We start from the raw sequence: 24,053 nt of genomic DNA, 5'->3' as shown, positions 1-24,053 counted from the left end.
GACATGCAGATGCATGTGTGAGGAGCTAAGAACCACTGAAAAAGCTTATTGAAGGCGTCATTTGGTATCGTATTCCCCTCTGGGCTTGGTTGGGTCTCAGCAAAGCAGATACCAGGGACTGTATAGGGGTTAAATGTAAAAACGGTTCCGGTTCCGTTATTTTAAGAGTTAAAGCTTTCAAATTTGGTGTGCAATACTTTTAAGGCTTTAAGACACTGTGGTGAAATTTTGGTGAATTTTGAACAATTCCTTCATACTTTTTCACATATTCAGTAATAAAGTGTGTTCAGTTTAAAATTTAAAGTGACAGTAACGGTTTTATTTTAAAACGTGTTTTGTGCTTTGTTATCAAGTTTATGCCTGTTAACATGTCTGAACCATCAGATAGACGATGTTCTGTATGTTTGAAAGCCAAGGTTCCTCCCCATTTAAATATATGTGATGAATGTGACATAGTGTCCAAACAAAGTAGGGACAATGATGCCACTGATAATAATGTTGCCCAAGATGATTCCTCAAGCGAGGGGAGTAAGCATGGTACTGCATCATCCCCTTCTGTGTCTACACCAGTCTTGCCCACACAAGAGGCCCCTAGTACATCTAGTGCGCCAATCCTTCTTACTATGCAACAATTAACGGCTGTAATGGATAATTCTATTAAAAACATTTTGTCCAAAATGCCCACTTATCAGAGAAAGCGCGATTGCTCTGTTTTAGATACTGAAGAGCATGAGGACGCTGATGATAATGGTTCTGACATACCCTCACACCAATCTGAAGGGGCCAGGAGGGAGGTTTTGTCTGAGGGAGAAATTTCAGATTCAGGAAAAATTTCTCAACAAGCTGAACCTGATGTTATTACTTTTAAATTTAAATTAGAACATCTCCGCGCTCTGCTTAAGGAGGTGTTATCTACTCTGGATGATTGTGACAATTTGGTCATTCCAGAGAAATTATGTAAGATGGACAAGTTCCTAGAGGTCCCGGTGCCCCCCGATGCTTTTCCTATACCCAAGCGGGTGGCGGACATTGTAAATAAGGAATGGGAAAGGCCCGGCATACCTTTTGTTCCTCCCCCTATATTTAAGAAATTATTTCCTATGGTCGACCCCAGAAAGGACTTATGGCAGACAGTCCCCAAGGTCGAGGGGGCGGTTTCTACTCTAAACAAACGCACTACTATTCCTATAGAAGATAGTTGTGCTTTCAAAGATCCTATGGATAAAAAATTAGAGGGTTTGCTTAAAAAGATGTTTCTTTCAGCAAGGTTACCTTCTACAACCAATTTCATGCATTGTTCCTGTCACTACAGCAGCGTGTTTCTGGTTCGAAGAACTAGAAAAGTCGCTCAATAAAGAATCTTCGTATGAGGAGGTTATGGACAGAGTTCAAGCACTTAAATTGGCTAACTCTTTTATCTTAGACGCCACTTTGCAATTAGCTAGATTAGCGGCGAAAAATTCAGGTTTTGCTATTGTGGCGCGCAGAGCGCTTTGGCTAAAGTCTTGGTCAGCGGATGTGTCCTCCAAGAACAAATTGCTTAACATCCCTTTCAAGGGTAAAACGCTGTTTGGTCCTGACTTGAAAGAGATTATTTCAGACATCACTGGGGGAAAGGGCCACGCCCTTCCTCAGGATAGGTCTTTTAAGGCTAAAAATAAGCCAAATTTTCGTCCCTTTCGCAGAAACGGACCAGCCTCAAATTCTACACCCTCTAAGCAAGAGGGTAATAGTTCTCAAACCAAACCAGCCTGGAGACCGATGCAAGGCTGGAACAAGGGTAAGCAGGCCAAGAAACCTGCCACTGCTACTAAAACAGCATGAAGTGTTGGCCCCCGATCCGTGACCGGATCTGGTGGGGGGCAGACTCTCTCTCTTTGCTCAGGCTTGGGCAAGAGATGTTCAGGATCCTTGGGCGCTAGAAATAGTTTCTCAAGGTTATCTCCTGGAATTCAAGGAACTACCCCCAAGGGGGAGGTTCCACAGGTCTCAATTGTCTTTAAACCAAATAAAAAGACAGGCATTCTTACATTGTGTAGAAGACCTGTTAAGAATGGGAGTGATTCATCCTGTTCCATTAGGAGAACAAGGGATGGGGTTTTACTCCAATCTGTTCATAGTTCCCAAAAAAGAAGGAACATTCAGACCAATTTTAGATCTCAAGATTCTAAACAAATTTCTCAGGGTTCCATCGTTCAAAATGGAAACCATTCGAACAATTCTTCCTACCATCCAGGAAGGTCAATTCATGACCACGGTGGATTTAAAGGATGCGTATCTACATATTCCTATCCACAAGGAACATCATCGGTTCCTAAGGTTCGCCTTTCTGGACAAGCATTACCAGTTTGTGGCACTTCCATTCGGATTAGCCACTGCTCCAAGGATTTTCACAAAGGTACTAGGGTCCCTTCTAGAGGTGCTAAGACCAAGGGGCATTGCAGTAGTACCTTACTTGGACGACATACTGATTCAAGCGTTGTCTCTGTCGAAAGCAAAGGCTCATACGGACATTGTCCTAGCCTTTCTCAGATCTCACGGGTGGAAAGTGAACATTGAAAAAAGTTCTCTGTCACCGTCAACAAGAGTTCCCTTCTTGGGAACAATAATAGACTCCTTAGAAATGAAGATTTTTCTGACAGAGGCCAGAAAATCAAAACTTCTAAGCTCTTGTCAAGTACTTCATTCTGTTCTTCTTCCTTCCATAGCGCAGTGCATGGAAGTAATAGGTTTGATGGTTGCGGCAATGGACATAGTTCCTTTTGCACGAATTCATCTAAGACCATTACAACTGTGCATGCTCAAACAGTGGAATGGGGATTATACAGACTTGTCTCCGACGATCCAAGTAGATCAAAGAACCAGAGATTCACTCCATTGGTGGCTGAACCTGGACAACCTGACACAGGGAATGAGCTTCCACAGACCAGAGTGGGTCATTGTCACGACCGACGCCAGTCTGGTGGGCTGGGGCGCGGTCTGGGAACCCCTGAAAGCTCAGGGTCTATGGTCTCGGGAAGAATCTCTTCTCCCGATAAACATTCTGGAACTGCGAGCGATATTCAATGCTCTCAAAGCTTGGCCTCAACTAGCAAGGGCCAAATTCATAAGGTTTCAATCAGACAACATGACGACTGTTGCATATATCAACCATCAGGGGGGAACAAGGAGTTCCCTGGCGATGGAGGAAGTGACCAAAATAATTCAATGGGCGGAGAATCACTCCTGCCACTTGTCTGCAATCCACATCCCAGGAGTGGAAAATTGGGAAGCGGATTTTCTGAGTCGTCAGACTTTCCATCCGGGGGAGTGGGAACTCCATCCGGAAATCTTTGCCCAAATAACTCAATTATGGGGCATTCCAGACATGGACCTGATGGCGTCTCGTCAGAACTTCAAGGTTCCTTGCTACGGGTCCAGATCCAGGGATCCCAAGGCGACTCTAGTAGATGCACTGATAGCGCCTTGGACCTTCAACCTAGCTTATGTATTCCCACCGTTTCCTCTCATTCCCAGGCTGGTAGCCAGGATCAATCAGGAGAGGGCTTCGGTGATCTTGATAGCTCCTGCGTGGCCACGCAGAACTATGTATGCAGACCTGGTGAATATGTCATCGGCTCCACCATGGAAGCTACCTTTGAGACAGGACCTTCTTGTTCAAGGTCCATTCGAACATCCGAATCTGGCTTCACTCCAACTGACTGCTTGGAGATTGAACGCTTGATTTTATCAAAGCGTGGGTTTTCAGATTCTGTCATTGATACTCTTGTCCAGGCTAGAAAGCCTGTAACTAGGAAAATTTACCATAAAATATGGAAAAAATATATCTGTTGGTGTGAATCTAAAGGATTCCCATGGAACAAGATAAAAATTCCTAAGATTCTATCCTTTCTACAAGAGGGTTTGGAGAAAGGATTATCTGCAAGTTCTTTGAAGGGACAGATTTCTGCTTTATCTGTTTTACTTCACAAAAAACTGGCGGCTGTGCCAGATGTTCAAGCTTTTGTTCAGGCTCTGGTTAGAATCAAGCCTGTTTACAAACCTTTGATTCCTCCTTGGAGTCTCAATTTAGTTCTTTCAGTTCTTCAAGGGGTTCCGTTTGAACCCTTACATTCCGTAGATATTAAGTTACTATCTTGGAAAGTTTTGTTTTTGGTTGCAAGAGTTTCAGAGTTATCTGCTCTGCAGTGTTCTCCTCCTTATCTGGTGTTCCATGCAGATAAGGTGGTTTTGCGTACTAAACCTGGTTTTCTTCCGAAAGTTGTTTCTAACAAAAACATTAACCAGGAGATAGTTGTGCCTTCTTTGTGTCCGAATCCAGTTTCAAAGAAGGAACGTTTGTTACACAATTTGGATGTAGTTCGTGCTCTAAAATTCTATTTAGAGGCTACAAAGGATTTCAGACAAACATCTTCTTTGTTTGTTGTTTATTCTGGTAAAAGGAGAGGTCAAAAAGCAACTTCTACCTCTCTCTCTTTTTGGCTTAAAAGCATCATCAGATTGGCTTATGAGACTGCCGGACGGCAGCCTCCTGAAAGAATCACAGCTCACTCCACTAGGGCTGTGGCTTCCACATGGGCCTTCAAGAACGAGGCTTCTGTTGATCAGATATGTAAGGCAGCGACTTGGTCTTCACTGCACACTTTTACCAAATTTTACAAATTTGATACTTTTGCTTCTTCTGAGGCTATTTTTGGGAGAAAGGTTTTGCAAGCCGTGGTGCCTTCCATCTAGGTGACCTGATTTGCTCCCTCCCATCATCCGTGTTCTAAAGCTTTGGTATTGGTTCCCACAAGTAAGGATGACGCCGTGGACCGGACACACCTATGTTGGAGAAAACAGAATTTATGCTTACCTGATAAATTACTTTCTCCAACGGTGTGTCCGGTCCACGGCCCGCCCTGGTTTTTTTAATCAGGTCTGATGAATTATTTTCTCTAACTACAGTCACCACGGTATCATATGATTTCTCCTATGCATATTCCTCCTTTACGTCGGTCGAATGACTGGGGTAGGCGGAGCCTAGGAGGGATCATGTGACCAGCTTTGCTGGGCTCTTTGCCATTTCCTGTTGGGGAAGAGAATATCCCACAAGTAAGGATGACGCCGTGGACCGGACACACCGTTGGAGAAAGTAATTTATCAGGTAAGCATAAATTCTGTTTTTTGGTTAAGGACTCTGGACAGCACTTTTTATTGGTGTATGAATTTATCCACCAATCAGCAAGAATAAATAGGAATTATTAAATATATGAAGGAGCGCCCCAAGAGAGACTTAAAGGGACAGTACACTGTAAAATTGTTTTTCCATTAATGTATTTTCTCTTGTAAGGTGTATCCAGTCCACGGATCATCCATTACTTGTGGGATATTCTCCTTCCCAACAGGAAGCTGCAAGAGGATCACCCACAGCAGAGCTGTCTATATAGCTCCTCCTCTAACAGCCACTCCCAGTCATTCTCTTGCAGCTCTCGACAAGAAAGGAAGTAGCTAGAGAGATGTGGTGTTTTTATTTAGTTTATCTTCAATCAAAAGTTTGTTATTTTCAAATGGTACCGGAGTTGTACTATTTTAGCCTCAGGCAGAAAGTAGAAGAAGAGTCTGCCTGTGGTCTTTGAAGATCTTAACAGGTTGTAACTAAGATCCATTGCTGTTCTCACACATAACTGAAGAGAGAGGTAACTTCAGCTGGGGGAATGGCGTGCAGGGTCTCCTGCTATGAGGTATGTGCAGTTTAAATTTTTCTAGAGAAATGAATATGCTAGAAAATGCTGTTAATACCGGATTTATTTAAGGTAGGCCTGATTACAGTGATTTAATAACGACTAGTATCATGCTTGCTGTAAAAGGTAATATTCTTATTACTTTCTCACATTACTGAAAAATAAAACGTTTGCTGGAAGTGTTTAAACTTTTTTTTTTATATATTGGTGATAAAACTTTATTGGGGCCCAGTTTTTCCACATGGCTGGCTAGATTTTGCCTAGGGATAGTTTTGTTAGGCCCTCTCACGGTGAATACAGGTTGGGAGGGGCCTATTTTCGCGTCTAAATGCGCATTAGATTTTGCAGGTTGAGACATCCAGTTTCCCTGAAGGAGTCCCCTGAACACTTAGTTTTTTGTGCCTTTCAAAGTCGTTATATGGGTAGGTAGGGCCACAGCAGAGCTGTGGCAGTTTGTTGTGACTGTTGAAAAACGTTTATATTGTTTTTTTGATCCGGTTTTGAAACTAAGGGGTTAATCATCCATTTGCAAGTGGGTGCAATGCTCTGTTAGTCTATTATACACACTGTAAAAATTTCGTAAGATTTACTGCTTTTTATCACTGTTTTTCAATTTCTGACAAAATTTGTTTCTCTTAAAGACACAGTACCGTTTTTATTTTTTGCTTGTTTACATTTATTAAAGTGTTTTCCAAGCTTGCTGGTCTCATTGCTAGTCTGTTTAAACATGTCTGACATAGAGGAAACTCCTTGTTCATTATGTTTAGAAGCCATTGTGGAACCCCCTCTTAGAATGTGTACCAAATGTACTGATTTTACTTTAAGTTATAAAGATCATATTCTGTCTTTAAAAGATTTATCACCAGAGGAAACTGATAAGGGGGAATTTATGCCGACTAACTCGCCCCACGTGTCAGAACCTTTGACTCCCGCTCAAGAGGTGCCAAGTACATCTAGCGCACCCATGGCGTTTACTTTACAAGACATGGCAGCAGTTATGGATCATACCCTTACAGCGGTATTGTCCAAACTACCAGGGTTACAAGGAAAGCGAGACAGCTCTGGGGCTAGAAAAAATACAGAGCACTCTGACGCTTTAGTAGCTATGTCTGATATCCCCTCACAATATGCAGAAGCTGAGGCAGGAGAGCTTCTTTCTGTGGGTGATTTTTCTGACTCAGGGAAGATGCTTCAACCTGATTCTGATATGTCAACATTTAAATTTAAGCTTGAACACCTCAGGGAGGTTTTAGCTACTCTGGATGACTGTGACACCATTATAGTGCCAGAGAAATTGTGTAGATTGGATAAATTCTATGCAGTGCCTGTTTACACTGATGTTTTTCCAATACCTAAAAGGTTTTCAGAAATTATTACTAAGGAATGGGATAGACCAGGTGTACCGTTCTCTCCCCCTCCTATTTTTAAGAAAATGTTTCCAATAGATGCCGCTACACGGGACTTATGGCAAACGGTCCCTAAGGTGGAGGGAGCAGTTTCTACCCTAGCTAAGCGTACAACTATCCCCGTCGAGGACAGTTGTGCTTTCCTAGATCCAATGGATAAAAAGTTAGAGGGTTACCTTAAGAAAATGTTTATTCAACAAGGTTTTATTCTCCAGCCTCTTGCATGCATTGCCCCAGTCACTGCTGCTGCGGCCTTCTGGTTTGAGTCTCTGGAAGAGGCCTTACAGGTAGAAACTCCATTGGATTATATACTTGACAAGCTTAAAGCGCTTAAGCTAGCCAATTCATTTTTTTCTGACGCCGTTGTTCATTTAACGAAACTAACTGCTAAGAACTCAGGTTTTGCTATTCAGGCGTGTAGGGCGCTATGGCTTAAATCCTGGTCAGCTGACGTTACTTCAAAGTCTAAGCTTCTCAATATTCCCTTCAAGGGGCAGAACCTATTCGGGCCTGGACTGAAGGAGATCATTTCTGATATTACTGGAGGAAAAGGTCATGCCATTCCTCAGGATAGGTCTAACAAATTAAGGACCAAACAAACTAATTTTCGTGCCTTTCGAAACTTTAAGACGAGCGCGGCATCATCTTCCTCTAATACAAAACAAGAGGGAAATTTTGCCCAGTCCAAGCCGGTCTGGAGACCTAACCAGGCTTGGAACAAAGGTAAACAGGCCAAGAAGCCTGCTGCTGCCTCTAAGACAGCATGAAAGATTGGCTCCCGATCCGGTAATGGATCTAGTAGGGGGCAGACTTTCTCTCTTCGCCCAGGCTTGGGCAAGAGACGTCCAGGATCCCTGGGCGTTGGAAATTGTGTCCCAGGGATATCTTCTGGACTTCAAAGCTTCTTCCCCAAAAGGAAGATTTCACCTTTCACAATTATCTGCAGACCAGATAAAGAGAGAGGCATTCTTACATTGTGTTCAAGACCTCCTAGTTATGGGAGTGATCCAACCAGTTCTAAAGGAGGAACAGGGGCAAGGATTCTATTCAAATCTATTTGTGGTTCCCAAGAAAGAGGGAACCTTCAGACCAATCTTAGATCTCAAGATCCTAAACAAGTTTCTCAGGGTCCCATCTTTCAAGATGGAGACTATTCAAACCATCCTACCTATGATCCAGGAGGGTCAATACATGACTACAGTGGATTTAAAGGATGCTTATCTTCACATTCCGATACACAAAGATCATCATCGGTTTCTTAGGTTAGCTTTCCTAGACAGGCATTACCAGTTTGTGGCTCTTCCCTTTGGGTTAGCTACGGCACCAAGAATCTTTACAAATGTTCTGGGGTCACTTCTGGCAGTCCTAAGGCCGCGGGGTATAGCAGTAGCCCCTTACTTAGACGACATTCTGATACAGGCGTCTAATTTCCAAATTGCCAAGTCCCATACGGACATTGTTCTGGCATTCCTGAGGTCTCATGGGTGGAAAGTGAACGAAAAGAAGAGTTCTCTATCCCCTCTCACAAGAGTTTCCTTCCTGGGAACTCTTATAGATTCTGTAGAAATGAGGATTTACCTGACAGAGGACAGGTTGGCAAAACGTCTAAATTCCTGCCGTGTTCTTTATTCTACTTCTCGCCCTTCGGTGGCTCAGTGTACGGAAGTAATCGGCTTAATGGTAGCTGCAATGGACATAGTGCCGTTTGCCCGCCTACATCTCAGACCGCTGCAACTCTGCATGCTCAGTCAGTGGAATGGGGATTACACAGATTTGTTCCCTCTACTAAATCTGGATCAAGAGACCAGGGATTTTCTTTTCTGGTGGCTATCTCGAGTCCATCTGTCCAAAGGTATGACCTTCCGCAGGCCAGATTGGACAATAGTAACAACAGATGCCAGCCTTCTGGGCTGGGGGGCAGTCTGGAACTCTCTGAAGGCTCAGGGGTCATGGACTCAGGAGGAGGCTCTCCTTCCGATAAACATTCTGCAACTAAGAGCGATATTCAATGCTCTTCAGGCTTGGCCTCAGCTAGCGGCAGTGAGGTTCATCAGATTTCAGTTGGACAACATCACGACTGTAGCTTACATCAACCATCAAGGGGGAACAAGGAGTTCCCTAGCGATGTTGGAGGTTTCAAAGATAATTCGTTGGGCAGAGATTCACTCTTGCCACCTATCAGCTATCCATATCCCAGGAGTAGAGAACTGGGAGGCGGATTTTCTAAGTCGACAGACTTTTCATCCGGGGGAGTGGGAGCTCCATCCGGAGGTGTTTGCGCAGTTGATTCAACATTGGGGCAAACCAGAACTGGATCTCATGGTGTCTCGCCAGAACGCCAAGCTTCCTTGTTACGGATCCAGGTCCAGGGATCCCAAGGCAGCGCTGATAAATGCTCTAGCAGCGCCTTGGTCCTTCAACCTGGCTTATGTGTTTCCACCGTTTCCTCTGCTCCCTCGTCTGATTGCCAAGGTCAAGCAGGAGAGAGCATCAGTGATTTTGATAGCACCCGCGTGGCCACGCAGGACTTGGTATGCAGATCTGGTGGACATGTCATTCTTTCCACCATGGACTCTGCCTCTGAGGCAGGACCTTCTACTTCAGGGTCCTTTCAACCATCCAAATCTAATTTCTCTGCGGCTGACTGCTTGGAGATTGAACGCTTGATTTTATCAAAGCGTGGTTTCTCCGAGTCGGTCATTGATACCTTAATACAGGCGCGAAAGCCTGTCACCAGGAAAATCTATCATAAGATTTGGTGTAAATATCTTCATTGGTGTGAATCCAAGGGTTACTCATGGAGTAAGGTCAGGATTCCTAGAATATTATCTTTTCTCCAAGATGGATTGAAGAAGGGTTTGTCCGCAAGTTCCTTAAAGGGACAGATTTCTGCTCTGTCTATTCTTTTGCACAAACGTCTGGCTGAGGTTCCAGACGTGCAGGCGTTTTGTCAGGCTTTAGTCAGAATCAAGCCTGTGTTTAAACCTGTTGCTCCGCCTTGGAGTTTAAATTTAGTTCTTAAGGTTCTTCAAGGGGTTCCGTTTGAACCTTTGCATTCCATAGATATTAAGCTCTTATCTTGGAAAGTTTTGTTTTTAGTAGCTATCTCCTCGGCTCGAAGAGTTTCGGAGTTATCTGCTTTACAATGTGATTCTCCTTATCTCATTTTTCATTCCGATAAGGTAGTGTTACGTACCAAACCTGGTTTTCTACCTAAGGAGGTATCTAATAAAAATATCAATCAGGAGATTGTTGTACCGTCACTGTGTCCTAATCCTTCTTCTTCAAAGAAGGAACGTCTTTCACACAATCTTGACGTGGTTCGTGCTATAAAGTTTTATTTACAAGCTACTAAAGATTTTCGTCAAACATCTGCATTGTTTGTTGTCTACTCTGGACAGAGGAGAGGTCATAAGGCTTCGGCAACTTCTCTTTCTTTTTGGCTAAGGAGTATAATACGCTTAGCTTATGAGACTGCTGGCCAGCAGCCTCCTGAAAGGATTACAGCTCATTCTACTAGAGCGGTAGCTTCCACATGGGCTTTTAAGAATGAGGCTTCTGTTGAACAGATTTGTAAGGCGGCGACTTGGTCTTCGCTTCATACTTTTTCAAAATTCTATGAATTTGATACTTTTGTTTCTTCGGAGGCTATTTTTGGGAGAAAGGTCTTACAGGCAGTGGTGCCTTCCGTTTAAGCACCTGCCTTGTCCCTCCCTTCATCCGTGTCCTATAGCTTTGGTATTGGTATTCCACAAGTAATGGATGATCCGTGGACTGGATACACCTTACAAGAGAAAACAAAATTTATGCTTACCTGATAAATTTATTTCTCTTGTGGTGTATCCAGTCCACTGCCCGCCCTGTCATTTTTAGGCAGGTGTGTTTTATTTTTAAACTACAGTCACCACTGCACCCTATGGTTTCTTCTTTCTCTTGCTTGTTTTCGGTCGAATGACTGGTAGTGGCAGTTAGAGGAGGAGCTATATAGACAGCTCTGCTGTGGGTGATCCTCTTGCAGCTTCCTGTTGGGAAGGAGAATATCCCACAAGTAATGGATGATCTGTGGACTGGATACACCACAAGAGAAATAAATTTATCAGGTAAGCATAAATTTTGTTTTTAATGACTTGTTATACCAACTGCAGAGTATAAAATATTTGAGAAATTGCATTTACAGGTTTATTTGTGTATGTAAAGTAGCTGGTTTTGTGCTTTTAAACCACAGCCTATTACAATGGGTTGAGCTTCAGGTAATATCAGATCTCATTATGTTATCACTTTTATGTACACAGACTTGCTTCCTTATCTTATATTTGTCTGGAACACCAAAGCTCAATACATAGAGAGAACAATGGAAAATTATCATTTTATTACTTAACTATCCTGCATCCCACTGGGAGTGTAATCTCTTCTGCTGGCTGTGTTTACTTAGGCTTGTCTATAGCGTATACGCCAGTATCAAAACTTTCAGTATAGGTTTGGAAACCACAAGCTAAATCAGCTATTTCAAATGCTGAAATATGAGTAAAGGAGCTACTTGCAACCAATTTAATACACTCTAGCAGGTAAAAGTGATCATTGGGAATAATTTAAAGGGGAGAAAGTTTTTGGGTGAACTGTCCCTTTAAGTATACTAGAGACAGTAGAAATAAAGGATTACTAGATAATGGTGTCACAGAACATTCATAGGACAAGTTAGTATTATTAAAAAGTGTCCTAGCCTAAGAGAGGATAGAAACTGGAAACAACCTCAAAGAGAAAAAAAGATTGTACTAAGAAAATTAGATATAGCTTATAATGGCCCAGGTAAATATGTGTTTATAGATATAAAGTCTATGACAAGTGAGGATAAAGTGTGTTAGATAAAATACCATGTCTAGGATGTGAGGTGAAGGTGTATCAATTGTATATAAATGGCGGTGATGCAATCTGGGAGGGAAGGGGGGAGGGTTGTATGTGTAAAAGGATATAATGTACTTTTAGAGAAAATAAAAAGTATATCCCATAAATACTTATTAATGCTGTGTGGTGGCATAGTCAAAAAGTAAAGTTCAGTGGCGTGTAACAAACAATACTATACTTGGGGTATAATTGTGACATAATTATTCTATAGTTCTAAAGTGATAACAGTAAAATATATTTCTTATATAGCAATAATGTTGCAATTGAATTCGACAAAATAGAAACAGAATAGCAACCAACAGTTAGCTGAGAACCGGGCAACAATACTCTGGTAAGTGAAAAAAATATAAAAAGTCAAAAAAATAATAGTCACAGTTGTAACCAAATAGAGATGAAATTTAAGCGTTGTGGTGGAAATAAAAGTTCAAGTGAAGATCCGGTTCCTAAGAGTGAATCCAGATGAAGACCGGGCAACAACTCTAAGCACTTTTAGTAAAGAAAACCTATATGGGAAAGAAGAAAGACTACTACACAAACAGTACAAAACAAAATTATCCTAGAGGTAATGCGCTCACCGTTTACAGGAAGAATTACTCGGGCTGGTATGTCAAATGAATGCAGAGGTCAACGCGCTTCAGCCTACTACGAGGCCTTTATCAAGACTATACCAGCTCAGACAATACACAATATTTAAAGGCCACTTAGCCTATCAGAAAAGGGTGTGTGTTTTGAGAGCGAATCAAAATGTATCTCATATTTAGACAATTAAAAAATATATATGACCTTCATAAGAATTAGGTATAAGCACTTATTGAAAAAAGGTGTCTGATAAAGCTTATGATTTGGTGTAGTTAGCGTTATTTTAACAGTTCTGCGTCACAGATGATCTAAAAGTTTAAAACGGCCATTTTGGAAATGGGCATGTATATAGATAAAGCTGGAAAGAGTACCACTATATTAAGGTCTAAAGCAGCCATTTTGGACATGGGCATGTATATGTTCAGAAATGGCAACTATACTACTATATTAAGAATCTAAAGCGGCCATATTGGAAATGGGCATATAAATGTTCAGAAATGGCAAGCATACTGCTGATGTGGCCATTTTGGAGATGGGCATATGTATATTTAAAGCTCGAAAGTATACCACTATGTTAAAGGTCTAAAGCAGCCATTTTGGACATGGGCATGTATATGTTCAGAAATGGCAACTATACTACTAATTTAAGAATCTAAAGCGGCCATTTTGGAAATGGGCATATATGTTCAGAAATGGCAACTATCCTGCTGATACCAGTATACTATCATCATTTTTTATTGTTATTATTAAGAGTTAAAAAAACTGGATAGTAGTAGACCTAATAACGGATTTGCACTAGTGTTGCAATTTTATGTATCTAAAACAGAGAGGTTGTGCATTCAATTTAAGCAACTAAGTGCAACATAAATGTATCTGCAGTATTCATAAAAAGGGTACAAAAAGGCCACAGTGTGCTTATAACAACTTTACAATTTGTAAAGGAACAGTTCATGTAAATGACTGGATATATTTAAATGACTGACTGAGTATAATTACTGAAATGGATAGAATTGTCCTTATAAGTACTCTTACTGGAGTGTGTACATAAAATATTATATAACAGGATAAAAATATATATAAGCATGACATTCAGAGGCGTAACTAGAAACCACAGGGCCCAGGTGCAAGAATCTAAGAAGGGCCCCCCCCCCCAAAAAAAGTGAATTTGATACATATTTTTTTTTTTTTTTTTTACTTTTAACACAGAAAAAAAAATGTGAATCAGATTACATGTCTGCAAAAGGAGGTACCCTGTGCCCACAGTCTGTGAGATGGTCTGACCCCCTATTACTGTATATAGTGACACTGTTTAACCCACCAGTACTGTATATAGTGAGTCAGTGACACAGTCTGTAATCTGCTGTTGAGCCTGACCCTACCAGCCCCAGTACTTTATAAAGTGACCACAGTAGTCTGACATGGTCCAGCCCCCCCGTACTGTATATAGTGGTACTGTATAGTGACACTGTTTACCCACCGCCCCCCCCCCATGCTGTAGTAAAAGGTCTGTAATTTGCTGGTTCCACACACATACATGCATAAATACACACACACAGTCACATACATACATACATACACACACACATAAACACCAATGGGTAAAACAGAAACACTAACCCCTGTAGTCAGAGACACTAGTGAAGCATCATGTCACACTCACATGGTATAAGTGCAGGCAGTGGTAGGCAACATTTTTTTATTGTAAACATTTTTTTTTTTTAAGCTGGGCCCCTACCCTTGGGGGCCCAGTCGCAATTGCGACCTCTGCACCTCCTGTTGTTTCACCCCTGATGACAATAAATAAACAACATATTATTAAAAACATACAAATGAATCATGGCATAGATGTTATATTGCAAAATTATTTACAATAATTAAAATAATTAAAATTATTTATAATTATAGTTATACATAAACAGCCCGAGTTACGGTGAGACACATTAAGAAAGTACAGAAATGTACAAATTATATATACTATTAAAAACATTTTTTCTATAACATATGTGACACCATTATCTAGTAATCCTTTATTTCTACTGTCTCTAGTATACTTAAGCCTCTCTTGGGGCCCTCCTTCATATATTTAATTCCTATTTATCCATCTGTACAATTTCGTTAGACGATTGTCCAAATAGAAGTGAACCTGTATACTTTTTCGTATTATTGGCGCTGTCCCCCTATCTCTGTATTATAATCAGCAAGAATAACCCAGGTTATTCGCCAAAAATGGGACGCCATCTAAACTTAGATTCTTGCATTCAAATAAAGATACCTAGAGAATGAAGAAAATTTGATATTAGGAGTAAATTAGAAAGTTACTTAAAATTTCATGCTCTATCTGAATCACGAAAGAAAACATTTGGGTTCAGTGTCCCTTTTAGATTGTGTACATTTTATACAATGTTCAGTACTGCCTCTGCTGTCCATATAAAATTTTTTATTTTACGGTTCTAATGTTTTAAATTTATTTTGCAGGACCCTGCTGGAATATTTGAGTTGGTTGAAGTGGTTGGAAATGGCACTTATGGACAGGTGTATAAGGTAAGCTATATAGCTCCACTTCTGCTGTGCCCTTGAAAACCTTGATATGACCCTTACTCCCAATATTTCTAATATTCCTACAGATCACTTCAGTCTTGCCTTCTTTCTATTTGCCATACATCCTGCATTGTACAATTCTAGCATTTGCTGAGTTAGCACTGCCAATCTCTTTCCTTTGTTTATTTTTTTCTCAACTCCATAAAGGAAAATGCAGACTAAGGAAAAAGCACTTTTTATTTTGGTAACACTAAATGCTGTGACACACTGCAAGCAGAGCGACGCACAGCGTGTACATGCAGCTGTGTGCGCTCAGTGTGTCCTGCCTTTTCATCTCTGAGTACTCTGCTGCGTCAGGTCGCGTAGCTGAGCGCTCAGAGATGAAATATCTGAACTTCAGAAGCGATGCGACGCGGAGCGATGCAGCTGCTTCGCCTAGCGTCGCTCCGCTTGCAGTGTGTCACAGCCTTTAATGCATAGAGCATTGTGTGGGGCATAACACTCTCCTAGCAATAGAATGTGCCTCATGTTCAGGAAATCTACTAAACTATTTAAAGTTAGATCATCACTGGCCTTTGATCCATTGTCTACTATCTTCTGTCTATTTATTTAAAGGACCAGTAAACATTTGTTTTTATATAACAGTATTGTGCAGTATGAGCACATTTATATAAGCTTTATTAGAGACTCACCTTTCTAAACGCAATCCCTATATTTTGTCTGCCAAAACAGCCACTGCTTTACTCTGCAGAGCCCGACTGTCTTCCTCTGCTTTTATTTATTTATTTAAATCTGCATCATATGGTTGCTGTCTAATCACAGCCATCTCAATCGTGCCAACATCAGCAATTAATGATAAAGTTGGAGTCATTTATGAATGTAAACATGTACAGAAAGATAACAGATTTCAGGTGGTCATTCTATTTGGGGAAAGGGTTCTCCTGCTGCTTTAAGCATTTTTTCTTGTCTTGTCCTGGCAGATGTTTGTTTTTTACACTTTGTGGTGTCAATAAAGAGTTCAGTGAATATAGCAAACTATCTCTACGTAAGGGTCTGCTTTAGCACACTACAATAGTTCTCATTTTCAAGATGAAAGAATTACTCTATCGTTCATAGCGCAAACCGCAATGATGGCTATTTATCTTACTAAATTACACATCACAGTGGTCCGAACCCTGAATCTAATGCTTTGTCATTCTATACATGCACTCGGCAATCTATTCTGCACATTATAAGGCACTATTAATATTCTCAAATATAACCATAAAGTAAGTAAGAGCTGGACAATGCTGGGTGTTAGGTGAGCAATTCAAAATTTAAACCTAGTGACCAAGAACTCTCCCTGTTTGCCGCTTAGAGCAGTGTTTTAGTTTTGAGTTTGTTTGAGCACACAGGGCTTTAGGTTGATCTTTATATCACAAAAGCTGAATCAGCTTTGGGTCAAAGTCCTTATGTAGTCTCAGGAGGGATGGATTTCTGAGTACAAGGCTGTGTTGAACAGAAGCTGTTTACTTGTTCCACAATCTTTAGATGCCAATAAGCAAAATTAGTAGAGTATGTTTTCAAAATTCTACAGATTGCCCAAACCAGCTTTTTCATTTGCAGTTCACAGAATTTGTCTTCATTAATTGATACAAGCACAATTTTTACACAAAAGCAAGAAGTGGTTATTGTCCTTGTAGGAGAACACAAGGCTACCGAGAGTATGAGAGAGATGATCAATGCTGATTCATGAGAGAGATAGTATGTCAATCACACTGTACTGTGAAGCTATCCCTATTGGCAAGAGTCCATGAGCTAGTGACGTATGGGATATACAATCCTACCAGGAGGGGCAAAGTTTCCCAAACCTCAAAATGCCTATAAATACACCCCTCACCACACCCACAATTTAGTTTAACGAGTAGCCATGTAGTGGAGTGATAAAGAAAGGAGTAAAAATCCTCAACAAAGGAATTTGGAAATAATTGTGCTTTATGCAAAAAAATCATAACCACCATAAAAAGGGTGGGCCTCATGGACTCTTGCCAATATGAAAGAAATTAATTTATCAGGTAAGTTCTTGCATAAATTATGTTTTCTTTCATGTAATTGGCAAGAGTCCATGAGCTAGTGACGTATGGGATAGCAATACCCAAGATGTGGAACTCAATGCAAGAGTCACTAGAGAGGGAGGGATAAAATAAAAATAGCCATTTTCCGCTGAAAAAAATTAATCCACAACCCAAAATACAAGTTTATTCTTATAAATGAAAAGAAAAACATAAGCAGAAGAATCAAACTGAAACAGCTGCCTGAAGAACTTTTCTACCAAAAACTGCTTCTGAAGAAGCAAATACATCATAACGGTAGAATTTAGTAAATGTATGCAAAGAAGACCAAGTTGCTGCTTTGCAAATCTGATCAACTGTAGCTTCATTCTTAAAAGCCCATGAAGTGGAGGCTGATCTAGTAGAATGAGCTGTAATTCTCTGAGGTGGGGCTTGACCCGACTCCAAATAAGCTTGAAGAATCAAAAGCTTTAACCACGAAGCCAAGGAAACAGCAGAAGCCTTCTGATCTTTCCTAGAACCAGAAAAGATAACAAGTAGACTAGAAGTCTTCCTGAAATCTTTAGTAGCTTCAACATAATATTTCAAAGCTCTTACCACATCCAATGTAAGGATCTCTCCAAAGAATTCTTAGGATTAGGACACAAGGAAGGGACAACAATCTCTCTATTAATATTGTTAGAATTCACAACCTTAGGTAAGAATTTAAATGAAGTCCGCAAAACCGCCTTATCCTGATGAAAAATCAGAAAAGGAGATTCACAAGAAAGAGCAGATAATTCAGAAACTCTTCTAGCAGAAGAGATGGCCAAAAGGAACAACACTTTCCAAGAAAGTAGTTTAATGTCCAAAGAATGCATAGGCTCAAAAGGAGGAGCCTGTAAATTTTTCAAAACTAAATTAAGACTCCAAGGAGGAGAGATTGATTTAATGACAGGCTTGATACGAACCAAAACCTGTACAAAACCGTGAATATCAGGAAGTTTAGCAATCTTTCTGTGAAGCAAATCAGAAAGAGCAGAGATTTGTCCCTTCAAGGAACTTGCAGACAAACCCTTATCCAAACCATCCTGAAGAAACTGTAAAATTCTAGGAATTCTGAAAGAATGCCAAGAGAATTTATGAGAACACCATGAAATATAAATCTTCCAAACACGATAATAAATCTTTCTAGAAACAGATTTACGAGCCTGTAACATAGTATTAATCACTGAGTCAGAGAAACCTCTATGATTAAGCACTAGGCGTTCAATTTCCATACCTTCAAATTTAAGGATTTGAGATCATCTAGCTGTATTTACAGCAGTTCATGTAACTATTTATTACAGTTTTCCACCATAAACACCAACTTATCCACCTGAACTCTGGGAGCTTTTCAGAGCTCAAAACCACCACAAGGAATTTACTTTCAGCTGTACTTACAGCATCCTATACCACAATATCACCAACTTTTATCAGCTAGCTGTTTTTGCACCAGCCCTGATATAAAAACTCACTACCGGATTTAAAGAAATATACTATATTTCATCTGATCACCTATTCTGTTCCTGATCTGGACTATTACTGAAGAGGATTGCTGTTTATCATTTTCTTCTGTTATGTGTGATCAGTCCACGGGTCATCATTACTTCTGGGATATAACTCCTCCCCAACAGGAAATGCAAGAGGATTCACCCAGCAGAGCTGCATATAGCTCCTCCCCTCTACGTCAGTCCCAGTCATTCTCTTGCACCCAACGACTAGATAGGATGTGTGAGAGGACTATGGTGATTATACTTAGTTTTTATGACTTCAATCAAAAGTTTGTTATTTTAAAATAGCACCGGAGCGTGTTATTACTTCTCTGACAGAGTTTGAGGAAGAATCTGACAGAGATTTTTACTATGATTTTAACCGGAGTCGTTAAGATCATATTGCTGTTCTCGACCATCTGAGGGAGGTAAAGGCTTCAGATCAGGGGACAGCGGGCAGATGAATCTGCATTGAGGTATGTGGCAGTTTTTATTTTCTGAATGGAATTGATGAGAAAAGCCTGCCATACCGTTAAAATGACATGTATGTATACACTTCAGTATTCTGGGGATGGTATTTCACCGGAACTACTCTGTTAAAGGTCACTAATCCTTTTAATAACTATTCTCATGTTAAACGTTTTTGCTGGAATGTAGAATCGTTTACATTGCTGAGGTACTGTGTGAATAAATATTTGGGCATTATTTTCCACTTGGCAGTTTTTTGCTTTAATTGTGACAGTTTCGTTTCTCTTCACTGCTGTGTGGGAGAGGGAGGGGCCGTTTTTGGCGCTCTTTGCTACGCATCAAAAAATTCCAGTCAGTTACTTTTATATTTCCTGCATGATCCGGTTCATCTCTGACAGATCTCAGGGGTCTTCAAACTTCTTTGAAGGGAGGTAAATTCTCTCAGCAGAGCTGTGAGAATCCTTATAGTGACTGTGAATAAAAACGTTGTTTTATTTCTTATGTACAAATTTAATTAGTGTTGTTTTTACTAATGGGAACAAACCTTTGCTAAAAGTTGTGTTGTTTTAAAGCTTGATGCTATAACTGTTTTTCAGTTCATTATTTCAACTGTCATTTAATCGTTAGTACCTCTTTGAGGCACAGTGCGTTTTTTTGCTAAAAAAGATTATAACCAAGTTGTAAGTTTTTTGCTAGTGTGTTAAACATGTCTGACTCAGAGGAAGATATCTGTGTCATTTGTTCCAATGCCAAGGTGGAGCCCAATAGAAATTTATGTACTAACTGTATTGATGCTACTTTAAATAAAAGTCAATCTGTACAATGTGAACAAATTTCACCAAACAGCGAGGGGAGAGTTATGCCGACTAACTCGCCTCACGCGGCAGTACCTGCATCTCCCGCCCGGGAGGTGCGTGATATTTTGGCGCCTAGTACATCTGGGCGGCCATTACAGATAACATTACAAGATATGGCTACTGTTATGACTGAAGTTTTGTCTAAATTACCAGAACTAAGAGGCAAGCGTGATCACTCTGGGGTGAGAACAGAGTGCGTTGACAATGCTAGGGCCATGTCTGATACTGCGTCACAGCTCGCAGAGCATGAGGACGGAGAGCTTCATTCTGTGGGTGACGGTTCTGATCCAAACAGATTGGACTCAGATATTTCAAATTTTAAATTTAAATTGGAGAACCTCCGTGTACTACTAGGGGAGGTCTTAGCAGCTCTCAACGATTGTAACACCGTTGCAATACCAGAGAAGCTGTGTAGGTTGGATAAATACTTTGCGGTACCGGCGAGTACTGACGTTTTTCCTATACCTAAGAGACTAACTGAAATTGTTACTAAGGAGTGGGATAGACCCGGTGTGCCGTTCTCACCCCCTCCTATATTTAGAAAGATGTTTCCAATAGACGCCACCACTCGGGACTTATGGCAAACGGTCCCCAAGGTGGAGGGAGCAGTTTCTACTTTAGCTAAGCGTACCACTATCCCGGTGGAGGATAGCTGTGCTTTCTCAGATCCAATGGATAAGAAATTAGAGGGTTACCTTAAGAAAATGTTTGTTCAACAAGGTTTTATATTACAACCCCTTGCATGTATCGCGCCGATTACGGCTGCGGCAGCATTTTGGATTGAGTCGCTTGAAGAGAACCTTAGTTCCTCTACGCTAGACGACATTACGGACAGGCTTAGAGTCCTTAAACTAGCTAATTCTTTCATTTCGGAGGCCGTAGTACATTTAACCAAACTTACGGCTAAGAACTCAGGATTCGCCATACAGGCACGCAGGGCGCTGTGGCTAAAATCCTGGTCAGCTGATGTTACTTCTAAGTCCAAATTACTTAATATACCTTTCAAGGGGCAGTCCTTATTCGGGCCCGGTTTGAAAGAAATTATCGCTGACATTACGGGAGGTAAGGGCCACGCCCTACCTCAGGACAAGGCCAAAGCTAAGGCTAGACAGTCTAATTTTCGTCCCTTTCGGAATTTCAAAACAGGAGCAGCATCAACCTCCACTGCACCAAAACAGGAAGGAGCTGTTGCTCGTTACAGGCAAGGCTGGAAGCCTAACCAGTCCTGGAACAAGAGCAAGCAGGCCAGGAAACCTGCTGCTGCCCCAAAGACAGCATGAACCGAGAGCCCCCGATCCGGGACCGGATCTAGTGGGGGGCAGACTCTCTCTCTTCGCCCAGGTCTGGGCAAGAGATGTTCAGGATCCCTGGGCACTAGAGATCATATCTCAGGGATACCTTCTAGACTTCAAATTATCTCCCCCAAGAGGGAGATTTCATCTGTCAAGGTTGTCAACAAACCAGATAAAGAAAGAAGCGTTTCTACGCTGCGTACAAGATCTGTTAACAATGGGAGTGATCCATCCGGTTCCGCGGTCGGAACTAGGACAAGGGTTCTACTCAAACCTGTTCGTGGTTCCCAAAAAAGAGGGAACTTTCAGGCCAATCTTAGATTTAAAGATTCTAAACAAATTCCTAAGAGTTCCATCGTTCAAAATGGAAACTATTCGGACAATCCTTCCCATGATCCAAGAGGGTCAGTACATGACCACAGTGGATTTAAAGGATGCTTACCTTCACATACCGATCCACAAGGATCATCACCGGTATCTAAGGTTTGCCTTCTTAGACAGGCACTACCAGTTTGTAGCTCTTCCATTCGGATTGGCTACGGCTCCAAGAATCTTCACAAAGGTTCTGGGTGCCCTTCTGGCGGTACTAAGGCCGCGAGGGATTTCGGTAGCTCCATACCTAGACGACATTCTAATACAAGCTTCAAGCTTTCAAACTGCCAAGTCTCATACAGAGTTAGTTCTGGCATTTCTAAGGTCGCATGGATGGAAAGTGAACGAAAAGAAGAGTTCTCTTTTTCCTCTCACAAGAGTTCCATTCTTGGGGACTCTTATAGATTCTGTAGAAATGAAGATTTACCTGACAGAGGACAGGTTAACAAAGCTTCAAAATGCATGCCGTGCCCTTCATTCCATTCAACACCCGTCAGTAGCTCAATGTATGGAGGTGATCGGCTTAATGGTAGCGGCAATGGACATAGTACCTTTTGCACGCCTACACCTCAGACCTCTGCAATTATGCATGCTAAGTCAGTGGAATGGGGATTACTCAGATTTGTCCCCTACTCTGGATCTGAATCAAGAGACCAGAAATTCTCTTCTATGGTGGCTTCATCAGCCACACCTGTCCAGGGGGATGCCATTCAGCAGGCCAGACTGGACAATCGTAACAACAGACGCCAGCCTACTAGGTTGGGGCGCTGTCTGGAATTCTCTGAAGGCTCAGGGACTATGGAATCAGGAGGAGAGTCTCCTTCCAATAAACATTCTGGAATTGAGAGCAGTTCTCAATGCCCTTCTGGCTTGGCCCCAATTAACAACTCGGGGGTTCATCAGGTTTCAGTCGGACAACATCACGACTGTAGCTTACATCAACCATCAGGGAGGGACAAGAAGCTCCCTAGCAATGGTGGAAGTATCAAAGATAATTCGCTGGGCAGAGTCACACTCTTGCCACCTGTCAGCAATCCACATCCCGGGAGTGGAGAACTGGGAGGCGGATTTCTTGAGTCGCCAGACTTTTCATCCGGGGGAGTGGGAACTTCATCCGGAGGTCTTTGCCCAAATACTTCGACGTTGGGGCAAACCAGAGATAGATCTCATGGCGTCTCGCCAGAACGCCAAACTTCCTCGCTACGGGTCCAGATCCAGGGATCCGGGAGCGGTTCTGATAGATGCTTTGACAGCACCTTGGAAATTCGGGATGGCTTATGTGTTTCCACCCTTCCCGATGCTTCCTCGATTGATTGCCAGAATCAAACAGGAGAGAGCATCAGTGATTCTAATAGCGCCTGCATGGCCACGCAGGACTTGGTATGCAGATCTAGTGGACATGTCATCCTGTCCGCCTTGGTCTCTACCTCTAAGACAGGACCTTCTGATACAGGGTCCATTCAAACATCAAAATCTAACTTCTCTGAAGCTGACTGCTTGGAAATTGAACGCTTGATTTTATCAAAACGTGGTTTTTCTGAGTCAGTTATTGATACCCTGATACAGGCTAGAAAGCCTGTTACCAGAAAGATTTACCATAAAATATGGCGTAAATACCTATACTGGTGCGAATCCAAACGTTACTCCTGGAGTAAGGTTAGGATCCCTAGGATATTGTCTTTTCTACAAGAAGGGTTAGAAAAGGGTTTATCAGCTAGTTCATTAAAGGGACAGATTTCAGCTCTGTCCATCTTGTTACACAGGCGTCTGTCAGAAAATCCAGACGTCCAGGCTTTTTGTCAGGCTTTAGCTAGGATCAAGCCTGTGTTTAAAGCTGTTGCTCCGCCATGGAGTTTAAACTTAGTTCTTAACGTTTTACAGGGTGTTCCGTTTGAACCCCTTCATTCCATTGATATAAAATTGTTATCTTGGAAAGTTCTGTTTTTAATGGCTATTTCCTCGGCTCGAAGAGTCTCTGAGTTATCAGCCTTACATTGTGATTCTCCTTATCTGATTTTTCACTCAGACAAGGTGGTTCTGCGTACTAAACCTGGGTTCTTACCTAAGGTAGTCACTAACAGGAATATCAATCAAGAGATTGTTGTTCCATCCTTGTGCCCAAATCCTTCTTCAAAGAAGGAACGTCTTCTACACAATCTAGATGTAGTTCGTGCCCTCAAGTTCTACTTGCAGGCAACTAAAGATTTTCGCCAAACTTCTTCCCTGTTTGTCGTTTATTCTGGACAGAGGAGAGGTCAAAAAGCTTCCGCTACCTCTCTCTCTTTTTGGCTTCGTAGCATAATACGTTTAGCCTATGAGACTGCTGGACAGCAGTCTCCTGAAAGAATTACAGC

General features: G+C 41.5%; 1 protein-coding gene across 4 annotated transcripts in view; it reads left to right on the top strand.

Annotated features, from left to right (window-relative positions):
• Positions 1 to 24,053, top strand: part of MINK1 (misshapen like kinase 1) — a 675,211-nt gene that overhangs the window by 54,435 nt on the left and 596,723 nt on the right. For all 4 annotated transcript variants that reach the window (XM_053718325.1, XM_053718327.1, XM_053718326.1 and 1 more), the window contains exon 2: positions 15,086 to 15,151. In XM_053718325.1, coding sequence (XP_053574300.1) covers positions 15,086 to 15,151 — 66 coding nt within the window. The remainder of the gene's footprint in view (positions 1 to 15,085; positions 15,152 to 24,053) is intronic.

This window comes from Bombina bombina, chromosome 6 (genome assembly GCF_027579735.1).
Source record: "Bombina bombina isolate aBomBom1 chromosome 6, aBomBom1.pri, whole genome shotgun sequence".
Lineage (NCBI taxonomy): Eukaryota > Metazoa > Chordata > Amphibia > Anura > Bombinatoridae > Bombina > Bombina bombina.
Note: the sequence above shows the minus strand (reverse complement) of the source record. Positions and strands in the feature narration are given on the sequence as shown.